Below are 25,403 nucleotides of genomic sequence, written 5' to 3'. Positions count from 1 at the left end.
TTTCACTCCACCATAATATACAGCTCACCATCATCGTTCTACATTCATGTTCCATGTTGGCATGGTTTGATTTGATAGTATGTGATGGGTTATATCTTGCTCCACATTTCAGTTTTGGCATGGTTTCTATGACTACATGCCCTTCATAACACCAACTATTTTTGTATAGTGTACTGGGGGCTGTTTACATGGCACCATCACTAGTTATGTTGCTTTGTAACTCACAAGATTAAAGAGCTCTTACTGCATAAAGAGAGAGAAAGATGAATTTTGGTGAGGTGTTGAGAGAAGTTGAATGGGAGGAATAGATTTATTATTGTGAGAGGGTAGTACTGGAGAGAGTAACAGATGGGTTTATGTTGGGGGAATAATGGATGGCAAAATTAATGTCAAGAATAATTGAGAAAAAGTGAAAGACTGTTAAGGGTGATGGAGTGGATTGAGTAGTGAGGAATCCAGTGCTGTCCTACATTATAAGGGTGAATGTAGATGAGGAGGTTGTGTGCATTATAAAAATATAGGGCTTCCATGTGTCTGATGAAGTCATAGATCTGCACCAAGAAAGTTTTCCTCCATCCAAGTGCAGACTTGTACAAGATTCTTTATGGAAGTCCAGCATATACCTCTTTGCCATGCCACCATTGTAATCCAAAGGAAGGGCTAGGACCAATAGTTTGACGTCAGTGTCATCACAGTTCACTACACCACAAAGATTCAGTGCAGATACACCAAGGCATCCCATCCTATTCTCTTTAACAGTTTCACCAAATCTGTAACCCTGAGTCAGTATTTAATAAATCATCCACCTATCCATACATTCAATGAAATAATCTTACACAACAAGATAGAAATCATTACAAATCAATATATCATCCACCCTAACACCATTTACTGCAAAGATTACCTGATTTCAGTAAATGTGTTGTAGATATTAAATGTTTGAATGTAAACAGATGGCTACCTTAATGTTGCATCTCTTTAAGTCAGGTGTTTCTTTGTCTGTTAATGTTCCTTGACTGATGTATTACAATTCACAGCATAATATCGTTTAAAATAAATATTTTATCTAAAACGCACTTAATATTACTTTCCTACAGTTTTAAATAATTCTTTATGTTTTTGATGTTTCTCTATTTTAATACTCTTCATACAAATTTCCTTTCTTTAAATATTTAATAATTACAATTATTTCATCTTCTGTTTCCTGTATTTACAGTTGTCATAAGTTCATATATGTGTGTGTGTGAGGGTGCCTGTGTGTGTTTGAGAAAGAGCTTGCTAAAAAGATACATATTTGTGTTGGTATGTATATAGTATATATGCTATATGTATACACATAGAGAGAAAACACATGGATAAATAATATCCTATATTTAGGTGGGGTTCATAACAATCAGTATATATACTCACATATACACATTTATGTGTGTGTATACCGTTATGAGAGAGAAAAAGAGTGTTACATCCTTTCAGTTTATATAATGTATTATATGCTATTGCAATACATCACACTTTGTATTTGCTTTCATACTTAATCACCATCTTCCAATTTGTTGTAGAGTTAAAATATGCAAATTTCATTTGTATATGATGTTGTTTTCATTATAAATTCATTCTTTAATGAAACCAGACAATTTTTCTTTTATTTTTTTCATCTTCAAAACATGGAACTCAGTTAGGCTTGTATGAATACATTTTGATAACACAGTGGCATACACATACATAGTCACGTACACATACAGGAGCTCATGCAAATGTCACAAACTAAATGATGATCTTCTCTATAGTCATTGCTAGAAATAACAGCAAATTCTCCTTCAAATTACACCCTGACAGCTAATGAAAGAAAAGGAAGGACATAATGGATAAAGTAGCCTGAGATACATATCTGAAAAGTTGGGATGATCATAGTTGGAATGCCTTTCATAGTCAGCTCTCATCAAGTAGCCCTACTAAGTTCCAAACAACAGCAAGAGGTAAACTTCTAGGACACTATTAATAGCTAACTGGTTTGGATGTTATTTGACTAGTATTTAGAGGCCAAAGATAGATATTTCTTCAACTTTACTTTGCATGTAGATAATCTCACTCAGATTAAATAATCTCAGTCAGAAACATACATATCAAACTATCTATATTAGATAAATGATACACATGCAACACAGAGCAAGTTATTGAAATATCCATGAAATATCCATGAAATTATATGATAAAATATGGGACTGTGAGCCAAATGATATGATCAGCTTTTCTAATAGATTTAGGCATGGCTGTGTGTTAAGAAGGTTGCTTCCCAACCACATGGTTCTGGATTCAGTCTCACTGCATGGTACTTTGGGCAAGTATCTTCTACTATAGCCTTGGGCTAACCAAGGCCTTATGAGCAGATTTGGTTGACAGAAACTGAAAGAAGCCTGTTGTATGTGTGTGTCTTTGTGTCTGCATTTGTTATCCATCACTGCTTGACAACTGGTGTTGGTTTATTTAAGTCCTTGTAACTTTGCAGTTCAGCAAAAGGAGACTGATAGAATAAGTACCTGGCTTTAAAAAAAAAAGTATTGGGGTCGATTCATTCGACTAAAAAGTTCTTCAGTGCACTGCCCCAACATGGTCGCAGTCTAATGTTTGAAACAGATAAAAGACAAAAGATACCAGTGCTAGGTCAGGTATGGAGGCATGTGCCATTGCAGCACATTGCTCAGGTCATCTTGGGCAATCTCCAAGCAGTGTCCTAGTCAGTTCCCATCTCCACAAGATACTTCCTCATCCACCATGACCATGAGACTTGGTCAACCAACACGAGCGATCAACAAGTGGTCACTCCACCAGATCGTCAGAGAAGAGAACACAGTATGCAGGATCTGACTCTGAAAATCAAGCAACACGACCAATACCAGTTCACTTAAATTTTAAACCAATGCAGTTTGAACTACTAAGAAATAAGGGCAATTTGTACTACTACGAAATAGGAGCAGTTTATACTACAAAGAAAATTGATCCCAAAAGGTTTACTGAATGGTAAAATTAGCAGTAAAAGACCTACAGGGAAAATGTAATTCAGTATTCATATTAGTGACTCAGCACAACTTTCCATTAAATGCCAAAAGCAATTTTCCCTTCAGTACAATGTCCATTAATCTACAACACAATGACCATTAATAAACCTTAATGACATTCATTTTACAAAGTTCTTATTTTGATCAGAACTAGCAATTGTGGATGTTCAATTTTATGTTGTACTTACAAGAACAGAGGATTATATGAATTTAATTGATAAAATATTTGGTGCTGCAACACTGAGAATGTTGCATGTACAAGTCTCAATGTTTATATTTATACATCATATTTTAGTTCAATCAAATCATGAACAGAGAAATTAAGATTTTAAAACCTTCCTCTTATGTTAAGTTTCTTCAAGTTAGTAAGACGATGATGATGATGTAAGGTTTTTAACACTTTAGCATTCAGATTTCTTAGTCAAATGTAATGCTTGTTTATTTATATTGTTTTGAATTAATCATGCATTATCTTGTAGCTTCAAGATTTCAGTAGTGTATTTGTATATTTTTGGAATGACATTATAGGGTAGGTGTGAGGGGTTGGATCTGGTCAGTTTTAGCATAAAACACTTAGAATATTTGAGCTGGTAATGGCCTGTTTAAATACTAAAGGGTTGAACAGTAAAGGGGGATAAGTCGATATGGTACTTTATTGTAAGTTGTTCAAAACCTGAATAAAATATATCAGCACATCGTTACAAATATCATTAGAAATAGGTATATCCTTATAGATAGCATTGCATGTAGATATATCGTTATATATGTCACTACAAATTAGTATATTATTACATATATCATGATAAATAGATATATGGTGATAATTTACAAAAAAAAAAAAAACAGACGAAGACAGGTGTGTAAACAACAAACAGATGTATTAGTTTAATGCTCGGGAAGTGAGAAGTCTTTTACGTTTTGAGCCTACGCTCTTCAACAGAAAGGAACACAGACATAAACAAGGAGAGAAAATAGAAAAAGGTTTAGTGGCTCACTACAAATAAGTATATCATCACAAATATCTTTACGCATATTACTGTAAATAGGTATATCATTACATATATCATTGCTAACATGTATATCATTATAATACCACTACAAATTGGTATATCACTATAAATATCACCATATATATTTATGTATATCATTACAAATAGATGTAAATGCTGAAACAGATTCCTTTTTTCTGTGTATTTGTTAAAGAAGTGGTTTATATCTCAATATTTTTCTTATACCAAGCATGCCAATGAAATGGAATGATGGGAAGTCAAGTTAGTTTATGTGGGTTATCAGAACTATGAGGCTTCACTAACATTTTGAACATTAACAATAAGTAACTTGAAGATGATTGAGTTCTATCAATTTTTGAGAAGACGACAAAATATTTAGTGGAATATGAGACTAAGTGATATTTATAATACAGAAAGGCAATTTTTGTTAGTAAAGCTGTAGCAGTGTTTAGAGAAGTTTATCTAACATACTATTTGACTACCAGGAAAATATAATTATACACAAAATTTTACTATCTGTTTTAAAATTTAATGGTGTTTACTAATAAAATTCTATAACATATTTTTGTTTTATATCTATATATATATATATATATATATATATATATATATATATCTGTAATATGTGACAATTATTTGGTTGCCATAATAAAACTCTGAGTTTCGGATGTCGGGGAGGAAATCTGCTCCGGCATCTCGTCAGTTAGTCTTAATAACTAACGAGGTGCCGGAGCAGATTTCCACCCCGACATCCAAAACTCTAAGTTTTATTATGGCAACCGAATAATTGTCACATATTATATTACAGATAAATTCCTCTGTTTACATAATATTGAGGTCTCATTCATTCTTTTGTTGTCTTACTATTACTATTAATATATATATATATATATATATATAAAAGTTGAGAATACACTAGGATTGGCTTAGAATTTTATTTAAAGACTTAACCAGTTTCGCAGATATCTTTGATTTTCAAAAGTTGAGCTAGAAAGACATGGACCATGCTGGAACTGTCTTGCATCTGATTGGAGTTCAAAAATTCTCTTGTTTTTATAGAGAGAATATAGCTCAAACTAGTGAGGAACTTTTGTAAGTTCCCTGTTATGTCCATTCTTTAATGTCTACATTTCTACCCATGTGGAATAAAATAGTCTCATAAAGCGAGATTTATATATCTTAATTTGCAGAGGAATTTGTAGTGGGTAGTTTAGCTTAATCGGTCAAAGCATCATGACATGTAATCACGGGGATGTGAGTTCGGGTCCACAGCTAGCCACCTACACTTTTCTCTGCAAAATAGGGGTAGTTTATCCTGTTCAGGCTATATTATTAGCATTATTCTGCGATTGAGAATTTAAAATCACTTCTTTAACTCTGTTTTATTTTATATATACATATATATCATCATCATCATCATCATCGTTTAACGTCCGCTTTCCATGCTAGCATGGGTTGGACGATTTGACTGAGGACTGGTGAAACCGGATGGCAACACCAGGCTCCAATCTAATTTGGCAGAGTTTCTACAGCTGGATGCCCTTCCTAACGCCAACCACTCAGAGAGTGTAGTGGGTGCTTTTACGTGTCACCCGCACGAAAACGGCCACGCTCAAAATGGTGTCTTTTATGTGCCACCCGCACAAGAGCCAGTCCAGGGGCACTGGCAACGATCTCACTCGAAAATATATATATATATATATATATATAAGCTTCAAAACAAATCAAACTCAACAGACACTAGATAAAGAACCTAGTGTTGAAATGCTAGACAAAGTACTGAGCCATCAGTACTCAAAGCTACGACTCTGTGTAATATGTTGCTACCTCAGTTTTCCTACAAATGACACAAGATCTGCAGAAGTTTGAACTAAATATCTGTAACATTGATCTCATTACAAAGACAATAGGCACTGACCATCACCCACTTCACTAATTAACTAAAAACAAACAAACAAACAAAAAATGATTTGAAAGGAAGCTGTTATTAAACAATTGATAATAATCGGGAATATTTGATATATCAGTTGAGTTACAATGAATAGAATCATTGCTAGATGAATTATAAATCTCACATAATATGCATTATTGTCTTTTGCTCTTTTGGGAATTATAAAATTAATGTTAGTATAACTCATATAAGATTATTTATCTAATTAACAAAACAGCAATTATTTGATACTATTTGCCACAGACAACCAAGTTTTCATCAGGAAAACAAGAGCTAATCTTCAAGAAGTAGACAATAGGGCTTATTGTAGATATTTTCTTTGACCATTTGTCTCAATAATATTTTAATATGGTTGAAATAGTATTTCAAATATGCATTGATATAGTGTTGGAATTAGAGAAGATTATGATTGCAGAATTTTTTAATCCTTTTTTATTACCAACCCATCTGAGATCACTTCTGGTTCTATGATACAAATTTCTTGTTTTAAAATGATCTAAATTAAATTCTTCAGCAGGTGTGGCTATGTGGTAAGAAGCTTCCTCCCAACCACATGGTTCTGGGTTCAGTGTGACATCTTGGCCAAATATCTTCTACTATAGCCTCGGGCCAACCAAAGCCGTGTGAGTGGATTTGGTAGATGGAAACTGAAAGAAGCCCATCACACACACACACACATATATATATATATATATATATATATATGTGTGTGTGTGTGTGTCTTTGTGTCTGTCTGTCTCCCACTACTACCACTTGACAACTGGTGATGGTGTTTTTACATCCCCATAACTTAGCAATTCAGCAAGAGAGGCTGATAGAATAGGTACCAGGCATTCAACTAAATATTCTTCAAAGCGGTGCCTCAGCATAGCCACAGTCTAATGACAAAAACAAGTAAAAGATAAAATGTAAACTTCCATGTTAATTTGTTTCATTCACCAGCTTAACAGTGATAAAGTTATTTTAATAAATTCTTCATTATTTTCAAAATTAATTGAAACAAAAGGTAGTTCATGCCAACAGAAATATGGTAAGAAGAGAGTTAAATGAGATCTGATCTCATCTTTAAATGACATCAGGTTCACTAAGGTCTTCCAGCTGTTGGTTCAGCTGTCCTAATTGTAAATATATACCATCAATATATACCACCAGCTCATTGTTGTATGCAATATCTTTTATATCTTACTTTTTATCTTGTATCAGTCATTAGACTGTGGTCATACTGGAGCACTACCATGGAGAATTTTTAGTCGAATGAATCGACCCTGGTACTTTTTTTTTTAAGCCTGGTATTTATTCTGTCAGTCTCTTTTACTGAACTGCTAAGTTACATGGATTTAAACACACCAGCATCAGTTGTCAAGCAGTGACAGAAAATAAACACAAACACACACATACATGGAGATATACATATACATGATGGGCTTCTTTCAGTTTCCATCTATCAAATCCACTCACAAGGCTTTGGTCAGCCTGAGGCTATATTCTTACCACACAGCCATGTCTAGTAGTAGGATAATATTAAATAAGTGACTTGTTAGACTTCTAGAGCTAACTTCAAAATTTTCTTGTGTTTAGGGTTATGATTGAAGTGCTGACATCATGACCTTCTTTCAGACAGTTTTATTAGTGCCCTACCAAAATTGACTCAATATTTATGAATCTAGAAAGGATATCTTTCAGGCCAGTAGATATTACATGTCAATATTATCCCAGTTTCATAAGGTGGTGAGCTGCCAAAATCATTAGCACCTGGGTTAAATGCTTAGCAGCATTTTACCCATTCCTACATTCTGAGTTCAAATTCTGCTGAGTTCAACTTTGCCATTCATCCCTTTCAGGTCAATAAAATGAGTCCCAGTTGAACATTGGGGCTGATGTAATCTACTTAATTCCTTCTCCAAAATTGCTGGCCTTGTTCCAAAATTTGAAACCAATATTATCCCAGTTTCACATCTTTTGTTCAGTGCTATTAAGAACAGAACTAACCAAAGATAACAAGTTTGTTACCTTTAGCAAGAAATACTAAACACAGCCAAGTACTGTGCCTTTGCTTGATGGTAATTGAATATGACTTGTTAAAGTGAATAGGTATACATTATTTGGAGGTTGTCTTCTCCTACAGACTCTTCCTTACAATTACTCAAGTTCTATATCAGGTGGAAAATGAAGGATACAGATATGGTCTAAGATTACTTTAAGTAACAATGGGAGAATAGTTGGCTTGGCTAGGATGAAGAAACAAGCTTTTTATCCCAAAATGAAGCAAAGAATCCATTATCATTAGTTGAGGTGTTACTTTTGTTTTACTTTTATTTCTAAATATACTCTACTCTTTTACTTGTTTCAGTCATTTGACTGCTGCCATCTGGTGCACTGCCTTTATAGTTGAGCAAATCGACCCCAGAGCTTATTCTTTGTAAGCCTAGTACTTATTCTATCAGTCTCTTTTGCTGAACCACTAAATTACAGGAACGTAAACACACCAGCATTGGTTGTCAAGCGATGCTGGGGGGGACAAACAGACACACAAACATATACACACACATACATATGCATATACAAATCCGTCTACCAAATCCACTCACAAGGCTTTGGTCGGCCCGAGGCTATAGTAGAAGACACTTGCCCAAGGTACCATGCAGTAGGACTGAACCCAGGACCATATGGTTGGTAAGCAAGCTACTTACCACACAGCCACTCCTGCACCTATATATAAACATTATATAAACATCCAATAGAAGAAGCCAAGCCAAATCAGATTGGAACCTGGTACAGCTCTCCTGCTTGTCACTCTGGTTATACCAGCATGGAGAACAGACAATAAAGGATGATGATGATGGTATTGTAGATTTCAGGTAGACATAGTGGAACGAATAGAATAAGTGTCAATTGTTGAGTTCACAATTTGGTTTTAATTACTGGTTATAATTGCTGGTTCATTTGTATCACTGATTCTCTGGAGCATTAAAAAACTAAATCATGATCATCACACAATCTTGTTTCTTCTATATTAATGATAGGTGGTTTTGTTCGACTATGAGAAATCAATATTATCAGAACCGTTTATTTTTTTTTACTTCATTTTATTATGTAACAACATACATGTATTTTATTTAAGTTTATTATAAATATTATTTTTCTCGCTGTTTATGCCTTTATGCCAAATAAAGAAATCAATATTTAATACTTGTGGTTAAATGTTATTGATGTTCTTGTGTATAGGTAAGATAAGTGAAACAAATAAAGTAATGGTTTTTTTAATTCAAATTCCTGTCTTTCTTCTGTAATACTAAGTCCCACACCTCTCATGTTTTAAATTAATGACTGTTAATAACTAAAATGAAAGTTTTATAGACAAAACTAACTGATCAAATATTGTGATTGCTCACTGGTGTGGCATCATTTGGCAAATAAAAGTGCCAAATTATTTCCCCGGAAGTGGATGGTTTTGAAAATTGAGTGTTTTTCTGTTTTTTAAGAGCAATACTTTTTATAGCTGTATGTCCTATCTAATACCAACCACCCAACTGTGAAATGGCAATGCTATTTCTTTCCTGTTTAACTGATTGAGGTCTATAGAAAGTGATGTTCATGTTTAAGTTCCACCATCACCATTCAACCATAATAAATTTTTTATTATTATTATTATTATTATTATTATTATTATTATTATTATTATTATTATTATTATTATTATTATTGTTGTTGTTGTTTTTATTGATATTGTTTAATAGAGAGTGGATGAGGTAGTGCAAATGGCAAACTGCCAAGTATAATGACTAGATACTTCATGATTTACAGTTTAGTGCCTTAGCTATTCCTAGGATCAATAAACGAAGTAAAATACAGCAGTCCAATAACATATTCATCATTATAGAGACATCCTCAAGAAGACTTTGTTTTTCAATTAAATAAGATATTTGTTTTTTGACCAAAGTTTCATTTCCATCATATTCTCATATTCTGACTGAACTATTTATATATTGCATACACAATGTCTGCTTATTTATGTTTGTATGTATGTACATATGTTTGTGTATGTCTGAATGCATGTACGTACATAGGTATTGGGTCAGGCCTCTTCCAAAATTCACTTATCTATGACGAAAATACTCCTCCAGTAATGTTCTCCAGTACTCATCTACAGAATTCATATTTTTTCTGTCCAAATGATTTTGAAGACTGTAGAATAAATGATAGTCAGATGGGGCAATGTCCGGTGAATACTCAAACCCCTCCAGCCTTTGGAATGTCATCTTCACTGTATGTGACCGAGCATTATCCTGATGGAAGAACACCTTTCCTCTTGAAACCAAAGATGGTCGTTTTTCTTCTAGTGCTGACTTAAGCTGCTCAAACTGCTCACAGTAGATCTCCTTTGCTATCATTTGGTTTGGATTTAAAAGTTCAAAATGGACTAAACCTTTCATATCCTATCAAACAGATAACAACACCTTACATGGGTGAAGACTTTCTTTAGCCTGGGGTGCCAGTGCTTCTTCTTTTCCTACCCACTGTCTTCGGCGTGTGGCATTTTTATAGAGAAAACATTTCTCATTACCTGTTAGTCCAAAACGGGTTCATTCATGAGACATGACAGTAAAGAAGAGCACACATTTACTTTCTGCACACGATTAGACTCAGAAAGTTTGTGAGGACCCCATTGACCCAAATTGCTGACATTTCCAATGGCATGCAGGTGTTGATGAATGGCTAAATGACCAAATCCAAGTTTCTCTGCTAGTTCCTCAACAATTGCAATGGGATTTTGTTCCACCAGGGTTTGCTGGACATCTTCGTCAAGCTTTACAGATTTTCCAGGACAAGGCTCGTCTTCTGGGCAGTAGTTTCCGGTTCAGAATTTCTGGAACCACCATTGACTCTAGCTTACGCTTAATGTCTGATCCCCATATACTGCATTAATATTCCTCGCACTCTCTGTTGCATTGTTGCCTTTATAGAACTCATATGCCGAATATGCTCCTTTGTCACTTCCATTATAGCTTTGAAAAAATAACTGTTAAAATCGAACTGCATTCTTCAAAACTTTCACTAAGAATAAGTACAAGGTAAAATTCCTTTTTTTTTTTTTTAATATTGCCCACAGTGGGCTAAACATAGAGGGGACAAACAAGGACAGACAAAGTGATTAAGTCGATTACATCGACCCCAGTGCATAACTGATACTTAATTTATCGACCCTGAAAGGATGAAAGGCAAAGTTGACCTCGGCGGAATTTGAACTCAGAACGTAAAGACAGGCGAAATACCACGAAGCATTTCGCCCGGCATGCTAACGATTCTGCCAGCTCGCCGCCTTTTTGTACAAGGTAAAATTACTACCTGCTTTTATAGCAAGTTAATGCAAGTAGTTTATTCTGTCCGCCTCAACTTTTAGTTCATGCAGTTGAAAAAAACACATTAGTTATGGATTGACCCAATACTTCACATTCTTTTACTGGCTTCAGTTATTGGACTGTATCCATTCTGGGGTTCTGCCTTCAAGGTCTTCATTTCAAATACAGTACTTAGTTTAATACTCAGAGGTTAAGTTCCTATCATATATATTCCTATTCACAAAGGCATTACATTACTTCTAAATAAAGACTTAAAACTCTACTAATATTAAACTTTGAAATGTATTTGCTGTACATAGAAGAATAAACTTGATGAAAATTTAATTAGATCAATATTTACTGAAAGAATATATCTAAGGTTGTTTACTTTTGTGATGTTTGCATAATTCATTACATCAGTTGTTTTCTATTAAAATAACCAAAGTTTTATCTAAAAACTAGAAAACCTCAGCCATATCTTTACTTGTTAAAATTAGTGGCAATTTGACCTTATCACTTTCTTCATCTTCTTCAGCTCAATGAGATCTTCATTTGATATTTCTTTTACCTCGTATTACATATAACCTCACTACATCGTTATTTATTTCATTAAATACAACTTGGTATTTCAGCCCAACAATTACCTAATGAAATTTTGTGTTGGTTCCTCAAGACCCAGGAAGTCTGCAATGAAGATAATCTGTAGATATACTGAAGTGTTTGATTCACTAAATAGATGGGATGATCATGGCTGTAAGACTTTAATCGTTAGTCTGCTTAATCAGACTTAACACAAGGCTAAAGAGCAACATTGCCAATGCAATAGTTCTGTTGGAGAATTTCCATCAAATCAAGAACATAGTCTTTGATTTTACTTCATCTACTTCAGTGAATATATGCATCTTAAAGTTGTAGTTCATTGTGTGTTTGTGATATCTTGGTATCAGTTTAGTGCACCCATTGATGGAGTTACAATGACATACTTTCTCTATATTGAATAGAACAAGGACACATCTTAAAGTTGTATTTCCTTGTCCTCTGAATTTGAATAAAGTAGGGTCACATCCCATGTGCTACACCAGGGATCCCCAACCTCTGGGTGCTGCACAGAAATTTACTTGACTATTGCAGTCTGCTGGGGTGTTTCTGTATTATATATGTGACACTCCATTGGTTACAACAATGAGAATTCTAGTTGATCCAATCAAAGCAACAGCCTCTACAGACATGCGTACCCTTGACATAGTTCTTAAGAAGATTTGGCGTGACACTGGATGTGACAAATGCTAGTCATTTTGAATTACAGGTACAACTCATTTTCACCAGTTGAGTGGACTATCTTGCTCAAGGAAACAACACATTGTTGGGAATTGAACTTATGGCTTTATGATCATGAACTGAATACTCCTAACCACCAAGCCACACACCTTAATGTATATAAATTATATATGTAGGAATTTATCGTGTTTTGTTATGTGTGTGATCCCCTGGTCTATGGAAAAATTGTCTTGCATGAAACTAGTCCATGACCAGAAAGGTTTGGGGACTGCTGTACTACATTAATCACATTTTACTTTTAACTAAGTTCACTTTTGGATCTTTAGATGAAAACCTATTCTCAGATTCAGACTTTCACATGCACCTTACAACACACACACGCACGCATCACACACACCTTACCACTACAGTCAATATTCCAACAGTAATCTGTTTTGCTCTCTCTCTGTCGACTTCTAACTGCAAAACAGATTCAGCTGTTTGTTACATCCCTGTCAAATATTCTCTAGCTGAATGTAACAAACATTTAAACATTATACAAATATTGAAAATTTCTGAAACTGTCCCACTACTGTATGAGGTGGATGCAAAATACTCTGGGTGTGTGTGTATTATGTTGTGTCATGTCATTCATATTCAAATGATAAATATATATATGTATATATATATTATATGCACACACATTCATATAAACACACACAGGCAAACATGTACACACACCCATATAAGCATACGCAGATTCATCCAACCAAACTTACCCACTCACACACACACACACACACACATACACAAGCAAACATGTACACACACACATATAAGCATACACAGATTCACCCAACCAAACTTACCCACTCACACACACACACATACATTTATTAAATCATTTTTTTTCGATTGTAAATGATTATATTTTCGTTACAGCCACTAATGTAATAATTAAATTTATTTTTGCTAATTTCTTTGATACTTTTGCAATATATTGATCATTCATTCACTTCAGTGTATTAAGCAGGAATGTATTGCAAGTTATGTTCATTTTTTTTTACACACACACACACACACACACACACACACACACCCTACCACTACACCACCAACATCATCCTCATCATTTTATTAAATTTTTTTGTATTTATTTTGTATATTTGTTTTGTTATTTTCACCCTTATTACACGTTTTTTGTTTTGTTTTTTGTTATAATTCATCTTCTATTGTTGCTGATGTGTATCAGTCCAGTGTTTCTTTTCATCTCATTATTAGTTATTATAGTTGTTGGTGACATTGCCATTATCATCATTGTTATTATCATCATAATTATAATCATCATTAATTTAATTAAAAAAAAAAAAAAAAGCAAAATCATTCCAGTAATTATTTTATAATCATTGTCATGAGAAACAGTAAAACTAAAATTTGAAACAAAAAAGAGAGAATTTTTTATAGGAAATAAAAATGTATGAAAGAGAGAGAGACAGACAGAGACAGAGAGGAAGAGAGAAATGTAAAGGAAACGAAGGTTAAAAGTGTAAAACACAGCCTTGTAGCCCATTGAAGTGTCTTCACTGCTAGCTATTGTTTCCATAGCAATTCAACTCTTCACTATCTCTATCAGTACACGCTGTTCATTGAAAGCTGTGCAGGTCAACCACACATTTTGTTAAATAAAGCTGCACTTGTTTCATTTGTCCTTCTGCATGTTTTTTTTTTTTATCATTTTGAGGTTGTTGTTACTGTCCTTGTCATCCCTTTCTTTCATTTTCTTTTGTTATTTTTGTGCCACATACGTAATTCTCCTTTTACCCCACATCAGCGTTCTGTATTGCATAGAAACTTGTCAAGTGTTTGGTCATGTTCCATCATGCCAGGGCTGAACCAATCAATGAAGACACAAACTTCAAGCAAAGAAAACAAAAGAATGTTGTCCCAGCAGGTTGCCGTCCTTGGCAAGCAATTCATTTCATTAAGCTTCTTTTGTCCTTGTTTCCACGCTGCATTCGGTTTATCTAATTTCCTCTCTTAATATCGCAAAGTACCTTTTCGTTTTCTTTTAGTTCTTGTTTTTCTGTGGTATAACATCTGCAGCATTTTCCCTTTTCTTCCTTCCCCCACATAAACTTAAACTAACACACACACACAAGCATACACTTTTCTACTTTGGTGTTCATTTCAAAACAATGACACTTTAAGATAATTTTGTTACCCAAGAAAGAGGTAATTGTCTACTGCTGTTGTTGTTAAACCATAAACTAATCTGGAAGATTGAGATAAATGACTGCTGTTCCATGTGAACTCTTACAGGTTTAAAAGGGACACTGGCAGGTTGCTGTTCTAGTGAATAAGGATTGGAGAGGGAGGAATATGAACTATAGGACCTTGGGCAGGGAGATAGGATGGGAAAAAGTGGATCAAAAATGAGTTTAGTAGTAGTAGAAAAGAAAGAAAGAACAAGAATGATGTTGATGAGAAGGAAAAGATCAAAAACAACAACAATAATAATCATTTCTACCATAGGCACAAGGCCTGAAATTCTGGGAAAGGGGGGTAGTACACAAGTAGAAAGGATGCAAGGCAAAGTTGACCTTAGCAGAATTTGAACTCAAAACATAAAGACAGTGTCTCGGAGGATTTTGTCCAATGTGCCAACAATTCTGCCAGCTTGCCACCAATAATAATAATGGTTTCAAATTTTGGTACTAGGCCAGAAATTTCAGGGTAGGGGTTAAGTTGATTATACCAATCCCAGTACTCAACTGGTGCTTATTTCATTGACCCCCAAAAGGACAAAAGGTAAAGTCAACTTTGGCAGCATCTGAACTTGGAACATCAAGACAGACAAAATGTCATGAAGCATTTTGTCCCATGTGCCAACAATTCTGCCAGCTCACCACCTTTACAACAATAATAACACTGTGTAACATGATTTTTGTCCTTGGGTAGCAACTGTTATTTCCTCTTCACTAACCCCTAGAAAGTAAACCCCCCTAAGAATCCCTTTTAATACATGGCTATGACGCTCCCCCACTACTTCTGCTCATGATCAGAGATGCACTTATTATCAGCCACTAATGTACATGCTTAAGTGGTTAAGGTCAAGCAACTGACAAGCAAATCTGTGGTATTGAGCAGAATATTTGTTAAAATGATATTTCTAATTCAGCAACTCGGCACTGAATCTGTCTGAAATCTAATGGTAAACAGTTTCAAAACATTGATGTCCAGGTCACAGGAGCAAAGTTTGAAGGAAACAGTCGTCATTTCCTTTGATTTCTAGATAGAAGCAAATAGGAAATAACACTTACTAACCAGAGATAAGAAAAAAAATAAAAGTTTTGTTACACAGTGTAACAGTAATAATAATAATTCTTTCTTCTGAAGGCACACGGCCTGAAATTTTGGAGGAGGGGCTAGTTGATTATATTGACCCCCAGTACACAACTGGTACTTATTTCATCAATTCTGAAAGCATGAAAGGCAAAGTCGACCTCAGTGGTATTGGAGCTTAGAAGATAAAGACAAACGAAATGCTACTAAGCATTTTGCCGAGTGTGCTAACAATTCTGCTAGCTCGCTGCCGTAAATAATTATAATAATAATTTTAAATAATAATCATAGACAATATGAAGAGTGCGATGTGATTGAAATAGGTATTTTGTTGGTTTGAATGATATTCCAAAAGGTTGCCCGTCTTTGTCAAGTTCAAAATTAAAACTGATACCTAAAAATTGAAAACTATAGAAATTCAAATTCAAAAATTTTGAGGAGGGCAACCTGCATTCCCGTGTTGATGGACTGACACCGTCAGCCTTCAATTTTCAAGTTTACAACTGGTAAAAAGAAAAAGAAAGAAAAAAACTTGACAAAGACAGGCAAGCTGTCAAAATATCGTTCAAACCAATAAAAATATCTATTGAAATCGCATCACGTTCTTCATATTGTCTATTTACCTTTGTGAGGAGTTACGTCAATTCTTTTAAAATATGAGAATCAATAATATGATAATAATCATAATAATAATAATAATAATTGAAAAGAACAGAAACCAAATCATTCTACTTATCAAAAATATAAATGAACCTAAACGTGGTGGTAGACATGTGCTGAAATTAAGGCAAATTAAGGAGATTCCAGAAACGAACAAAAATTTATATCCTGACCTTAATAAGAAAGATAAAGAAGTTTGGTCCTAAATGATGATTGATTTCAAATGTATTTCCTTATCAAGATGGCCTCATCCACAATTATATTAATTTCCTTCATCAGCATATCATGAGAAAACCAAATATTATTGGACTATGAAGTAATTGGAACACTATCCCACTATAAATCTAATCTTTGTCTGTTCTGCTATTGGTTCTGGTACTTTTGTTCCAGAAGTAAAAACATTTCACTAATATCACCTACCAAAAGATAGAATGGAATTATTTTTGTTTCAACCTTACTTACAGCAGAGCTGGATCTTAATTATAGAAATGTCTTTCATCTAATCATTTTAATAAAGAACTTAATTTGAGCAGACAACTATTGGTAAACTAATATTGTACTTACTTGATCTGATGTTTTATACATACATACATATATATATATACACACACACACACACATGCACACACACAAACATATATATATATATATATATATATATACACACACACACACACACACACACACACACACACACACACACACACACACACACATATATATATATATATATATATATATACATATACACACACACATGTACACAAGTCATTGTTTTACACTGATGACAATGATGATGATGAAATGGCCAACAATGATGAGGAAGGATGCGGATAGTGATGGTAGTGGTAATGATGATGATGTATATATATATATATATATATGTATGTAAAATTTTTGTGCATACACACACACACACACATATATATACCAACATCATCATCATTTCATGCCCATTTTCCATGCTGGCATGGGTTGGATGGTCCAACAGGAGCTGATGAGCCAATGGACTACATCAAGTTCTAATGTCTGCTTTGGTATGGTTTCTTCAGCTAGATGCCCTTCCTAACAACAACTAATTTACAAAGTGTACTGTGTCATTTTTTTCAAGACATTGTCTCATTGTGAGCTCACTAAGTATCCACATGACAAGATTCCTCAGGAATATAGAAATGAAGTAAGTGAAAGTATGAGTAGTGAGACAGGCACAGGTGTCTTCCTGAAGAGGAGGTACATGGCTTCCTAAGTTGGAAAAAGAGAGAGGAGATGGTAATGGTGTATCCTCAAGGTGTATAACATTGTACTCATGTATTATTAATCACCTCATGCCCTCTCACCAGTCACTACATCCATCTCTCAACCCTACCCAGTCTTGAGAGTCATCACCTACTCTCCCTTACCTTCCCTCCAATGTATACTTATCATCTCTCAATACTTATTCTTCATTTATTGTATTCATTCCCTCATCCATCCCCCACTTCTTGGCATCTCTCACTCTCCCGTACACTCTTGCATCCTCTGTCTACACCTCATTTCCTTTCCTCTTGTCTTACTCGCTTCTACTCACCCCATACCTTGAGGATCCACCTTGACACCTCATTATGACTATTTCAGCTCTTTTCAGCTCCACCCCAGTTGCTCACATCCACTCTTCTATAATGTGTGTAGCCATGTAACTCCTCTATAACAAGAAACCTGTTCTATTTTGGCTCCTTCTCTCATACATTAACCTTTCATTTCCTAGCTTAAATCTGTTTCCCCTCTGTACTGTAGCCCCATTCAGTTGAAGGGTAGCTTAGTCTTGTAGGCTGCATGGTGACCTCACTAGTGCTGGTACCACAAAAACTCCCTCTGATACATACTGTAAAGTAGCTGACATTAGGAAGGGCATCCAGCCTTAAGAGACATGCTTAAGCAGACATTGGAGCACAATGCAGTCCTTGGGCCCAATGGATCCTGTCAAACCATCCAACCCATGTCATCATAGAACATGCACAATAGAAGATGATGATATATGCGCACGCACGCGTGTGTGTGTGTGTAAAACTAGTGACTTGTTAAACTCACAGAACTCAGCATCTTGATGAGAACAAATTGTAGAGTATGATGCTAATATAGAAGACACTTATGGGAGAATTGATAGCACATTGGGCAAGAGGCTTAGTGGCATTTCATCCATCTTTAGGTTTTGAGTTAAAATTCTACCAAGGTTGACTTTGCTTTCCATCCTTTTGGGGTTGATAAGATAAGTATCATTTGAGCACTGGGGTCAATGTAATTGACTTAACCCCTCTCCTGAACTTGCTGGCCTTGTGCCTACATTTGAAACCAATGTAGAAGATTTTGTCTTAATTTTGCATCTTGTAAATCTTTACATTATAAGGTTATTAAAGCTGAGAAGTCAATTACCTGGCACTTTCTATTCTCAACTGATGTATGCCAGTAAAAGCTGGCCTTGATGAGATTTTAATCTAGAATGTCAAGTGCCAAATGAAAATACCACAAAGTATTTTTCCCATGGCACTGACAATTCTGTTAGCACAGTACCTTATTACTATTGCTATTGTTGATTTTGCTCCTACTGATGATGATACACAGACTTGAATAGCCACTACTTTCATGACTTTCAATGTTATTTATCAAATCTGTGAGATGTCTGGCCTACTAATCCTAGAGCAAATCAGTCATGCAGTCAGTTCTCGAGTATAATAAACATTAAATTAATTACACGTTCCAGGCTAAGATTGATCTCACTTAGCTTGATCTATGTAAGTTGATCTAGGCTGAACCACAGAATGAGAAATTCTTCTTATTATTATTATCATTATTCTCTTCTTTCTTTCAATTTTGTTTCCATTTCTTGCCAAGTGTCTTCCTGATGCCTAGGGCAGAGAAACTCACTGTATACATTGGTAGGCCATAAAAATAAACATGCTAGATTGTTCATTTACAGTCCTGTGGTAGAAAAAAGGGAAGAAGGAAAAAAAATTGTTTTCTTTTAAATTAGGTATTATTGATTGAGAGAGCAATGCATGTCATCAAAGTGACACTGGGGCAAAATATACGAAGCCCAGTATACCCATCATAACTACCCATCTGATAAGGGTACACCAAGCACATGCATCACAATGTGCACGATAGAGTAATCTCATGCTATTTTCTCTATACCTCTCATATTGTCTTTCTCATCATTTGGGACTCTAAAGTCAATTACCTGGCACTTTCTATTCTCTTTGTATACAGCAACTAAATAAACAGTGCATGACCTTGCAGGTTGGGACCCAGTTAGAATTTTTTTCATATCGAGTGGCCCATCCCACTCAAAAGGTCCCTGAATAAGGGTTGTTTAAAGATGTTGAACAAAACATCCATGTTTCCAAAGGTGAATTATCCAAACCCCAAAGAATTCCTCTCCACACATGGCTATGATGCACCCCTACTACTTCTGCTCGTGGTCAGTGATGTACATATCGTCAGCCACTAAGGGACATGCTCAGCTGGTTAAGGTCGAGCGAATCTGTAGTATTGAGCAGAATATTTGCTGTAGCCCATCTTTTATATGAAGACAAAACAATGTACATGATAACACTTCCAATCAGTTAAGATCGGAAGCCATGAGAGTCACTGCCTGGTACTGCATATTATTATTATTGTCAAGGTGGTGTGCTGGTAGAATCATTAGCATGCTGGGTGAAATGCTTAGCAGTATTTTGTTTGTTGCTATGTTCTGAGTTCATATTCCGTCAAGGTCGACTTTGCCTTTCATCCTTTCCGGATCAGTGAATTAAGTACCAGTGAAACACTAGGTTTGATGTAATCGACTAGTCCCCTCCCCACAAATTTCAGGCCTTGTGCCTTTAGCAGAAAGGATTATTATTATTATTACTATTATTATTTCATATCACACAACAGATTAAACTGTTGGAAAAATCAGGGCTACAACAAGTAATCTTAGATGCTAAGAATTCTCGTAAATATCCTAGCTATCCCTAATAATACTGTTTGCTGGAGCTGTACTAAACTAGGTTTTATGCCTGTTTCCTCTATCCATCTGTTCAAATCTTTAGGAATAGTTTCTAATGCACCTATAACTACAGGGATATATTTTACCCACACTTTCTTTAACCTTTGTAATTCAATGGCTAGGTCCTGGAACTTTGCTATTTTCTCTATACCTCTTATATTGTCTTTCTCATTACTTGGAACTGTAAAGTTAATTACCTGACACTTTCTATTCTCTTTGTATACTGCAACTAAATCAGGCCTTCTAGCTTCTATTACCCCTTCAGTTTGAATGTAAAAATCCTACAACATTAGTTAGCCGGAATGTTATCCTGGGGTTTGGTGACATGTCTCCTCAGATCTCAAGAATCTTTCTTAGGGTTCTTGCAGCATACGTGATGGCACTCTTATGCAGGTGAACAATGTGCATCTCAAATTCAGTATCCTTCAGCCTCATAGGGAGCGTTTTGGCTGTTGTGCCAAGTGCCCCAATTACCACAGGAACGATTCTCTACTTTGTCTTGCACAATCTCTTCACCTCTATAGCTAGGTCCTAATATTTCTTAATCTTATTTTCTTTGATATCCTCTCTATTTTGGCTTCTGCACAATCTAATATACATCTGTATTCCTGATGTGTGGTGTGTGTATGCTACTTTTATTGTATTATACATCTAAATTGTACCACAGGGTTTATATTGTTACAGGTATCATCTGTAGAAGTGTTATATTACTAGTGTTATTTCATTGAGTCACGTATTTGCTGCTGCATGGGTTGTGTTATAGTATTAGGGTATAATTGTGCAGAAAGTGTACTCTGTGAGTTGTACTATTGAACTGAAAGTGTCTTCCATAGAATGTAAGTTGTACTGAGTAGGGATAACATTTTTGTAACTCACCTGTTCTGCTCAAGTTTGTTTTTCCATTTCAAGAGTCTTGTACTTTGTTTCTTGACTTCTTTTTGGTGGGATATCTAGTCAGGATAATATTGAGATGTCTATCACAGCACAAAAATTTGCATTCCTTTCATTCATTATGATATCTTGATAGTTTGTTTCTTTGACCTTGTCAGTCTATTCAAATGTTTTCCAGCTTGTATGCTTATATCACTTCTCAGCTTTCAGCAAAGTATTAGCATAATACTCAATGGATATAGCTGCCTGTCCAATCCAGCAAGAAATTATGTGGTCAGTTGTTTCTCTGTTCTGATTACATAATATGTAGTTTCTCTGTTCTGACTACCTACTAGGTAGTTGATGTTAGCCCCATTGTATTTTTGTTGTTACTTTTGTGGCATAAATCTTGTGCAGCCAAAGTCAGACCTTCTATGTTCCTTTCCCATATATCTAATCCCCTTTTTAGAACATGTACTGCCAAACAAGGATACATGTTTGTAATCCCTTTTTAGAATATGTACTGCCAAAGTGTAGAGGCGCAATGGCCCAGTGGTTAGGGCAGTGGACTCGTGGTCATAGGATCGCAGTTTCAATTCCCAGACCGGGCATTGTGAGTGTTTATTGAGCAAAAACACCTAAAGCTCCACAAGGCTCCGGCAGGGGATGGTGGCGAACCCTGCTGTAATCTTCCACCACAACTTTCTCTTACTTCCTGTTTCTGTTGTGCCTGTAATTCAAAGGGTCAGCCTTGTCACAGGGAACAACACTGGAAAATACGAAAACTAAAAGAAGCAGCACATATGCTAGGACACAACAACCTCCTAAGCAGACCGAGTGCAGATATGAATAGCATATGGGAACCGGTATTGAGGAAGGATAGAAAAATAATAGATTTATAAGCCCTAAAATTCACTCCATAATTGCCTACGGGCATATGGCGTAGTGGTTAAGAGCGCGGGTTACTAGCCCCAAGATTCCGAGTTCGATTCATGGCAGCGACCTGATTAATAATAGTAATAATAATAATAATATAATAATAGTAACATCGTTAGGAATGAGAACCTAGGTTCGAAATTTCCCCAAGACACCTGGTGAAGGCTGGAGGGTATATCAGCTGAAACGTTGTGTTAACAACAAACAAAATGAGGACAAATATCCGTCAAATGTAAATAATGTAAATAATGTAAATAATTCCTCATCTCTTAAATATAGAACTGTAAATATCGTTAAACTTGGTGATGGTCATCTTTTGCCAATTATACACATGCACTATTTATTTGATCTTTGCTTTAGTTTTATCATTATTACTTTTAGTTTATTTATTCACCTTTCTGGTATCCACAGAAAGCCAAAATTGAATAGGCAGGACAAGAGGTGACACATGAAACAGAAAATCACTGAAGAGGTTACAGAATGTATGATGAAAGAACTTTGACAGATAAATAAGCTAATAATAATAATAATAATAATAATAATAATAATAATAAAACTAAAGTGAAGATCAAATAGATAGTGTGTGTGTTTAATTTACAAAAGATGACCATCCCCAAGTATAACAATATATATATATATATATATCATTAGAAACAAGCTATACTATATATACTATATATTAGAAACATAATGCAAGCATATCCATTTTAACATGAGTAAACTTTCATAACTTATGAGAACATGGAATATCCCCCCACACACACTTCTTTATTGGAGGTAGAAAAGTAATTAATATATAAATATGAATGTTTCAAATCATGTATTTGTGTTTGTTTCTTTATTCAGGCTTGGTTTTGTGAAGCAGCTAAGAAGACAGGTAGAAAACATTCTTGGTCCATTGATAGATGAAGAGATAGACAAACATTCTTCAGAAATCTCCTTGAATAGTACCACCAAAGAAGAAGGACTGACATTGGTTGAGAGAATTACAGACACCATAATTAATTCAAAGCTGTAAGTCTTATCAATCTTTTCAGCAGTTTGCAAATGTCCCCTTGTATCATGTCTTTTAGTGGACAAGGAAAGGATTCGTTTTGAAGAATCTTTTGTCCTTAGTTTCTCATATTTTTCTAAGCTTTACCTCATGGCCAAAGCTGAGTACAACAAGGTATCAAACGTAAACATCAAAGCAAACTGTGTTCAGTAACCAGTGATTGGCTCTGAATCCAGATATCTAGTTATATCAAGATATATGAAGCTCCCTTTTCTGAGACCTTTTAAGCTAGTGTAGTAGAGGAGGCTTCATGTTTGCCTTGAAGTTTTCTTCAGTTATTGTACTTATTGCATGGATCGAAGTATTTGCACTGCTGAATAATAAGTTATCATCTCATCCATCAGAAACTTTCATACCATTCGTTAATAACCTTTGGATAAGATGCCTTGGTCAAAGAAGTCCTTATCAAGGAACTGCTATAATGGAATATTATTGAATCAAAACATCAGTTATCTATATTTATTGCTTAAACATTTATCTTTAATAGCAAATGTATTAAACTGGGATGATTAGTGTAACTAAATGAAGGAGAAATGTGAGTTGTAGCTTTTATACCTTTCTCAAAAGTACTACTTAAGTATTTTTTTTTCTTTTACTTGTTTCAGTCATTTAACTGTGACCATGTTGGGGCACTGCCTTGAAGGGTTTTAGTCAAACAAATCGACCATAGGACTTATTTTTTAAAGCCTAGTGCTTAGTCTATTGATCTCTTTTTGCCAAACTGCTAAGTTACAGGGACGTAAACACACCAACACTAATTGTCAAACGGTGATGGTGGGGACCAACATAAATGCAGACACACACTCATATATATAGGTACAAAGAACTTCTTTCAGTTTCTGTCTACCAAATCCACTCACAAAGCTTTGATCAGCTTCAGGCTATAATAGTAAAACATGCTCAGGGTGCCACCCAGTAGGTCTGATCCTGGAACCATGTAGTTGGGAAGCAAGCTTCTTACCACACAGCCACACTCGTGCCTCTGTATGTGAAATAATGTAAGATACAAATATCTATTAAACCTTGAAAGGATTTAAGAAACTAGGGCCTAGCTCTGGTTTCATATGGAAAGTTGTTGTATCATACCAGATCAGCCCATATCAATCAGGTCTTTTACCAAAAGCTTTCAACTTGTGACCATCTTGCCATTTAGATTTTTGACATTAAAATAAGTCACTCGAATGAAATTATCATCTGTATGAGTTTGCGAATGAAGTGTATTGTTTATTGTAACAAAAATACTGTTTTGTTTAAAAAGAAGTGGATTCCTATTGAAATCCAAATGAACCACATCTTGAATATGAGAAAAAATATTTTTATAGAACACATAATCAGTTTCTGCACAGGCATCACTCTACAAACTCTTAGAGTGATCCCATTAAGGTAAGATATGGACGGTACTGGCTAGTTTCTCTTCTGTACCTACATCGCAATGACCATTTGTTAGAAAGCCATCAAGTTAGTTATGGATGCAGTGCTTGGTTGAAGGTAATTATGGATCAAGAGGTATGTGCCCTGAAAGAGGTAGTGCTCACTGGACAGTAGGTGAGACTTGATTGCTTATGTAAGTGTGTCTGATTGTTGAAAGATCTGAAACAACTATTGACCCCAACAAGAAACATCACTGATGAAGTGTCCCACATTCATCACAAGATTACATAAAAGAAAACACAGTAAGTCTAAATATTTCAGTAAATACTTCAGACTCACTGATTATATATTTATCATGTGCCATGAAACATCTTTTATGTCCATTGTGCATACTAGAATTAATGGAATGCATTTTTGTAACATGTGGCTTCCTTTTTTTGTTAATTATTAAACAATGAAGTAGCTGTGAAACCTTTTGTACAGAAAGTGAAACTTAAGTCAGCAAACACTCGACTAGATTATTTAATCATCAC

The 25,403-nt window shown here is 35.0% G+C and overlaps 1 protein-coding gene across 2 annotated transcripts in view; it reads left to right on the top strand.

The window, feature by feature from the left end:
• LOC106883773 (protein broad-minded) overlaps window positions 1-25,403 on the top strand; it is a 263,530-nt gene that overhangs the window by 12,561 nt on the left and 225,566 nt on the right. For both annotated transcript variants that reach the window (XM_089351129.1, XM_089351130.1), the window contains exon 3: window positions 23,292-23,459. In XM_089351129.1, the coding sequence (XP_089207255.1) occupies window positions 23,292-23,459 (168 nt within the window). The remainder of the gene's footprint in view (window positions 1-23,291; window positions 23,460-25,403) is intronic.

This window comes from Octopus bimaculoides, chromosome 4, assembly GCF_046866305.1.
Source record: "Octopus bimaculoides isolate indiv1 chromosome 4, ASM4686630v1, whole genome shotgun sequence".
Taxonomy (NCBI): Eukaryota; Metazoa; Mollusca; class Cephalopoda; order Octopoda; family Octopodidae; genus Octopus; species Octopus bimaculoides.
The sequence above is the reverse complement of the archived record's forward strand: the minus strand, read 5'-3'. Positions and strand labels throughout refer to the sequence as shown.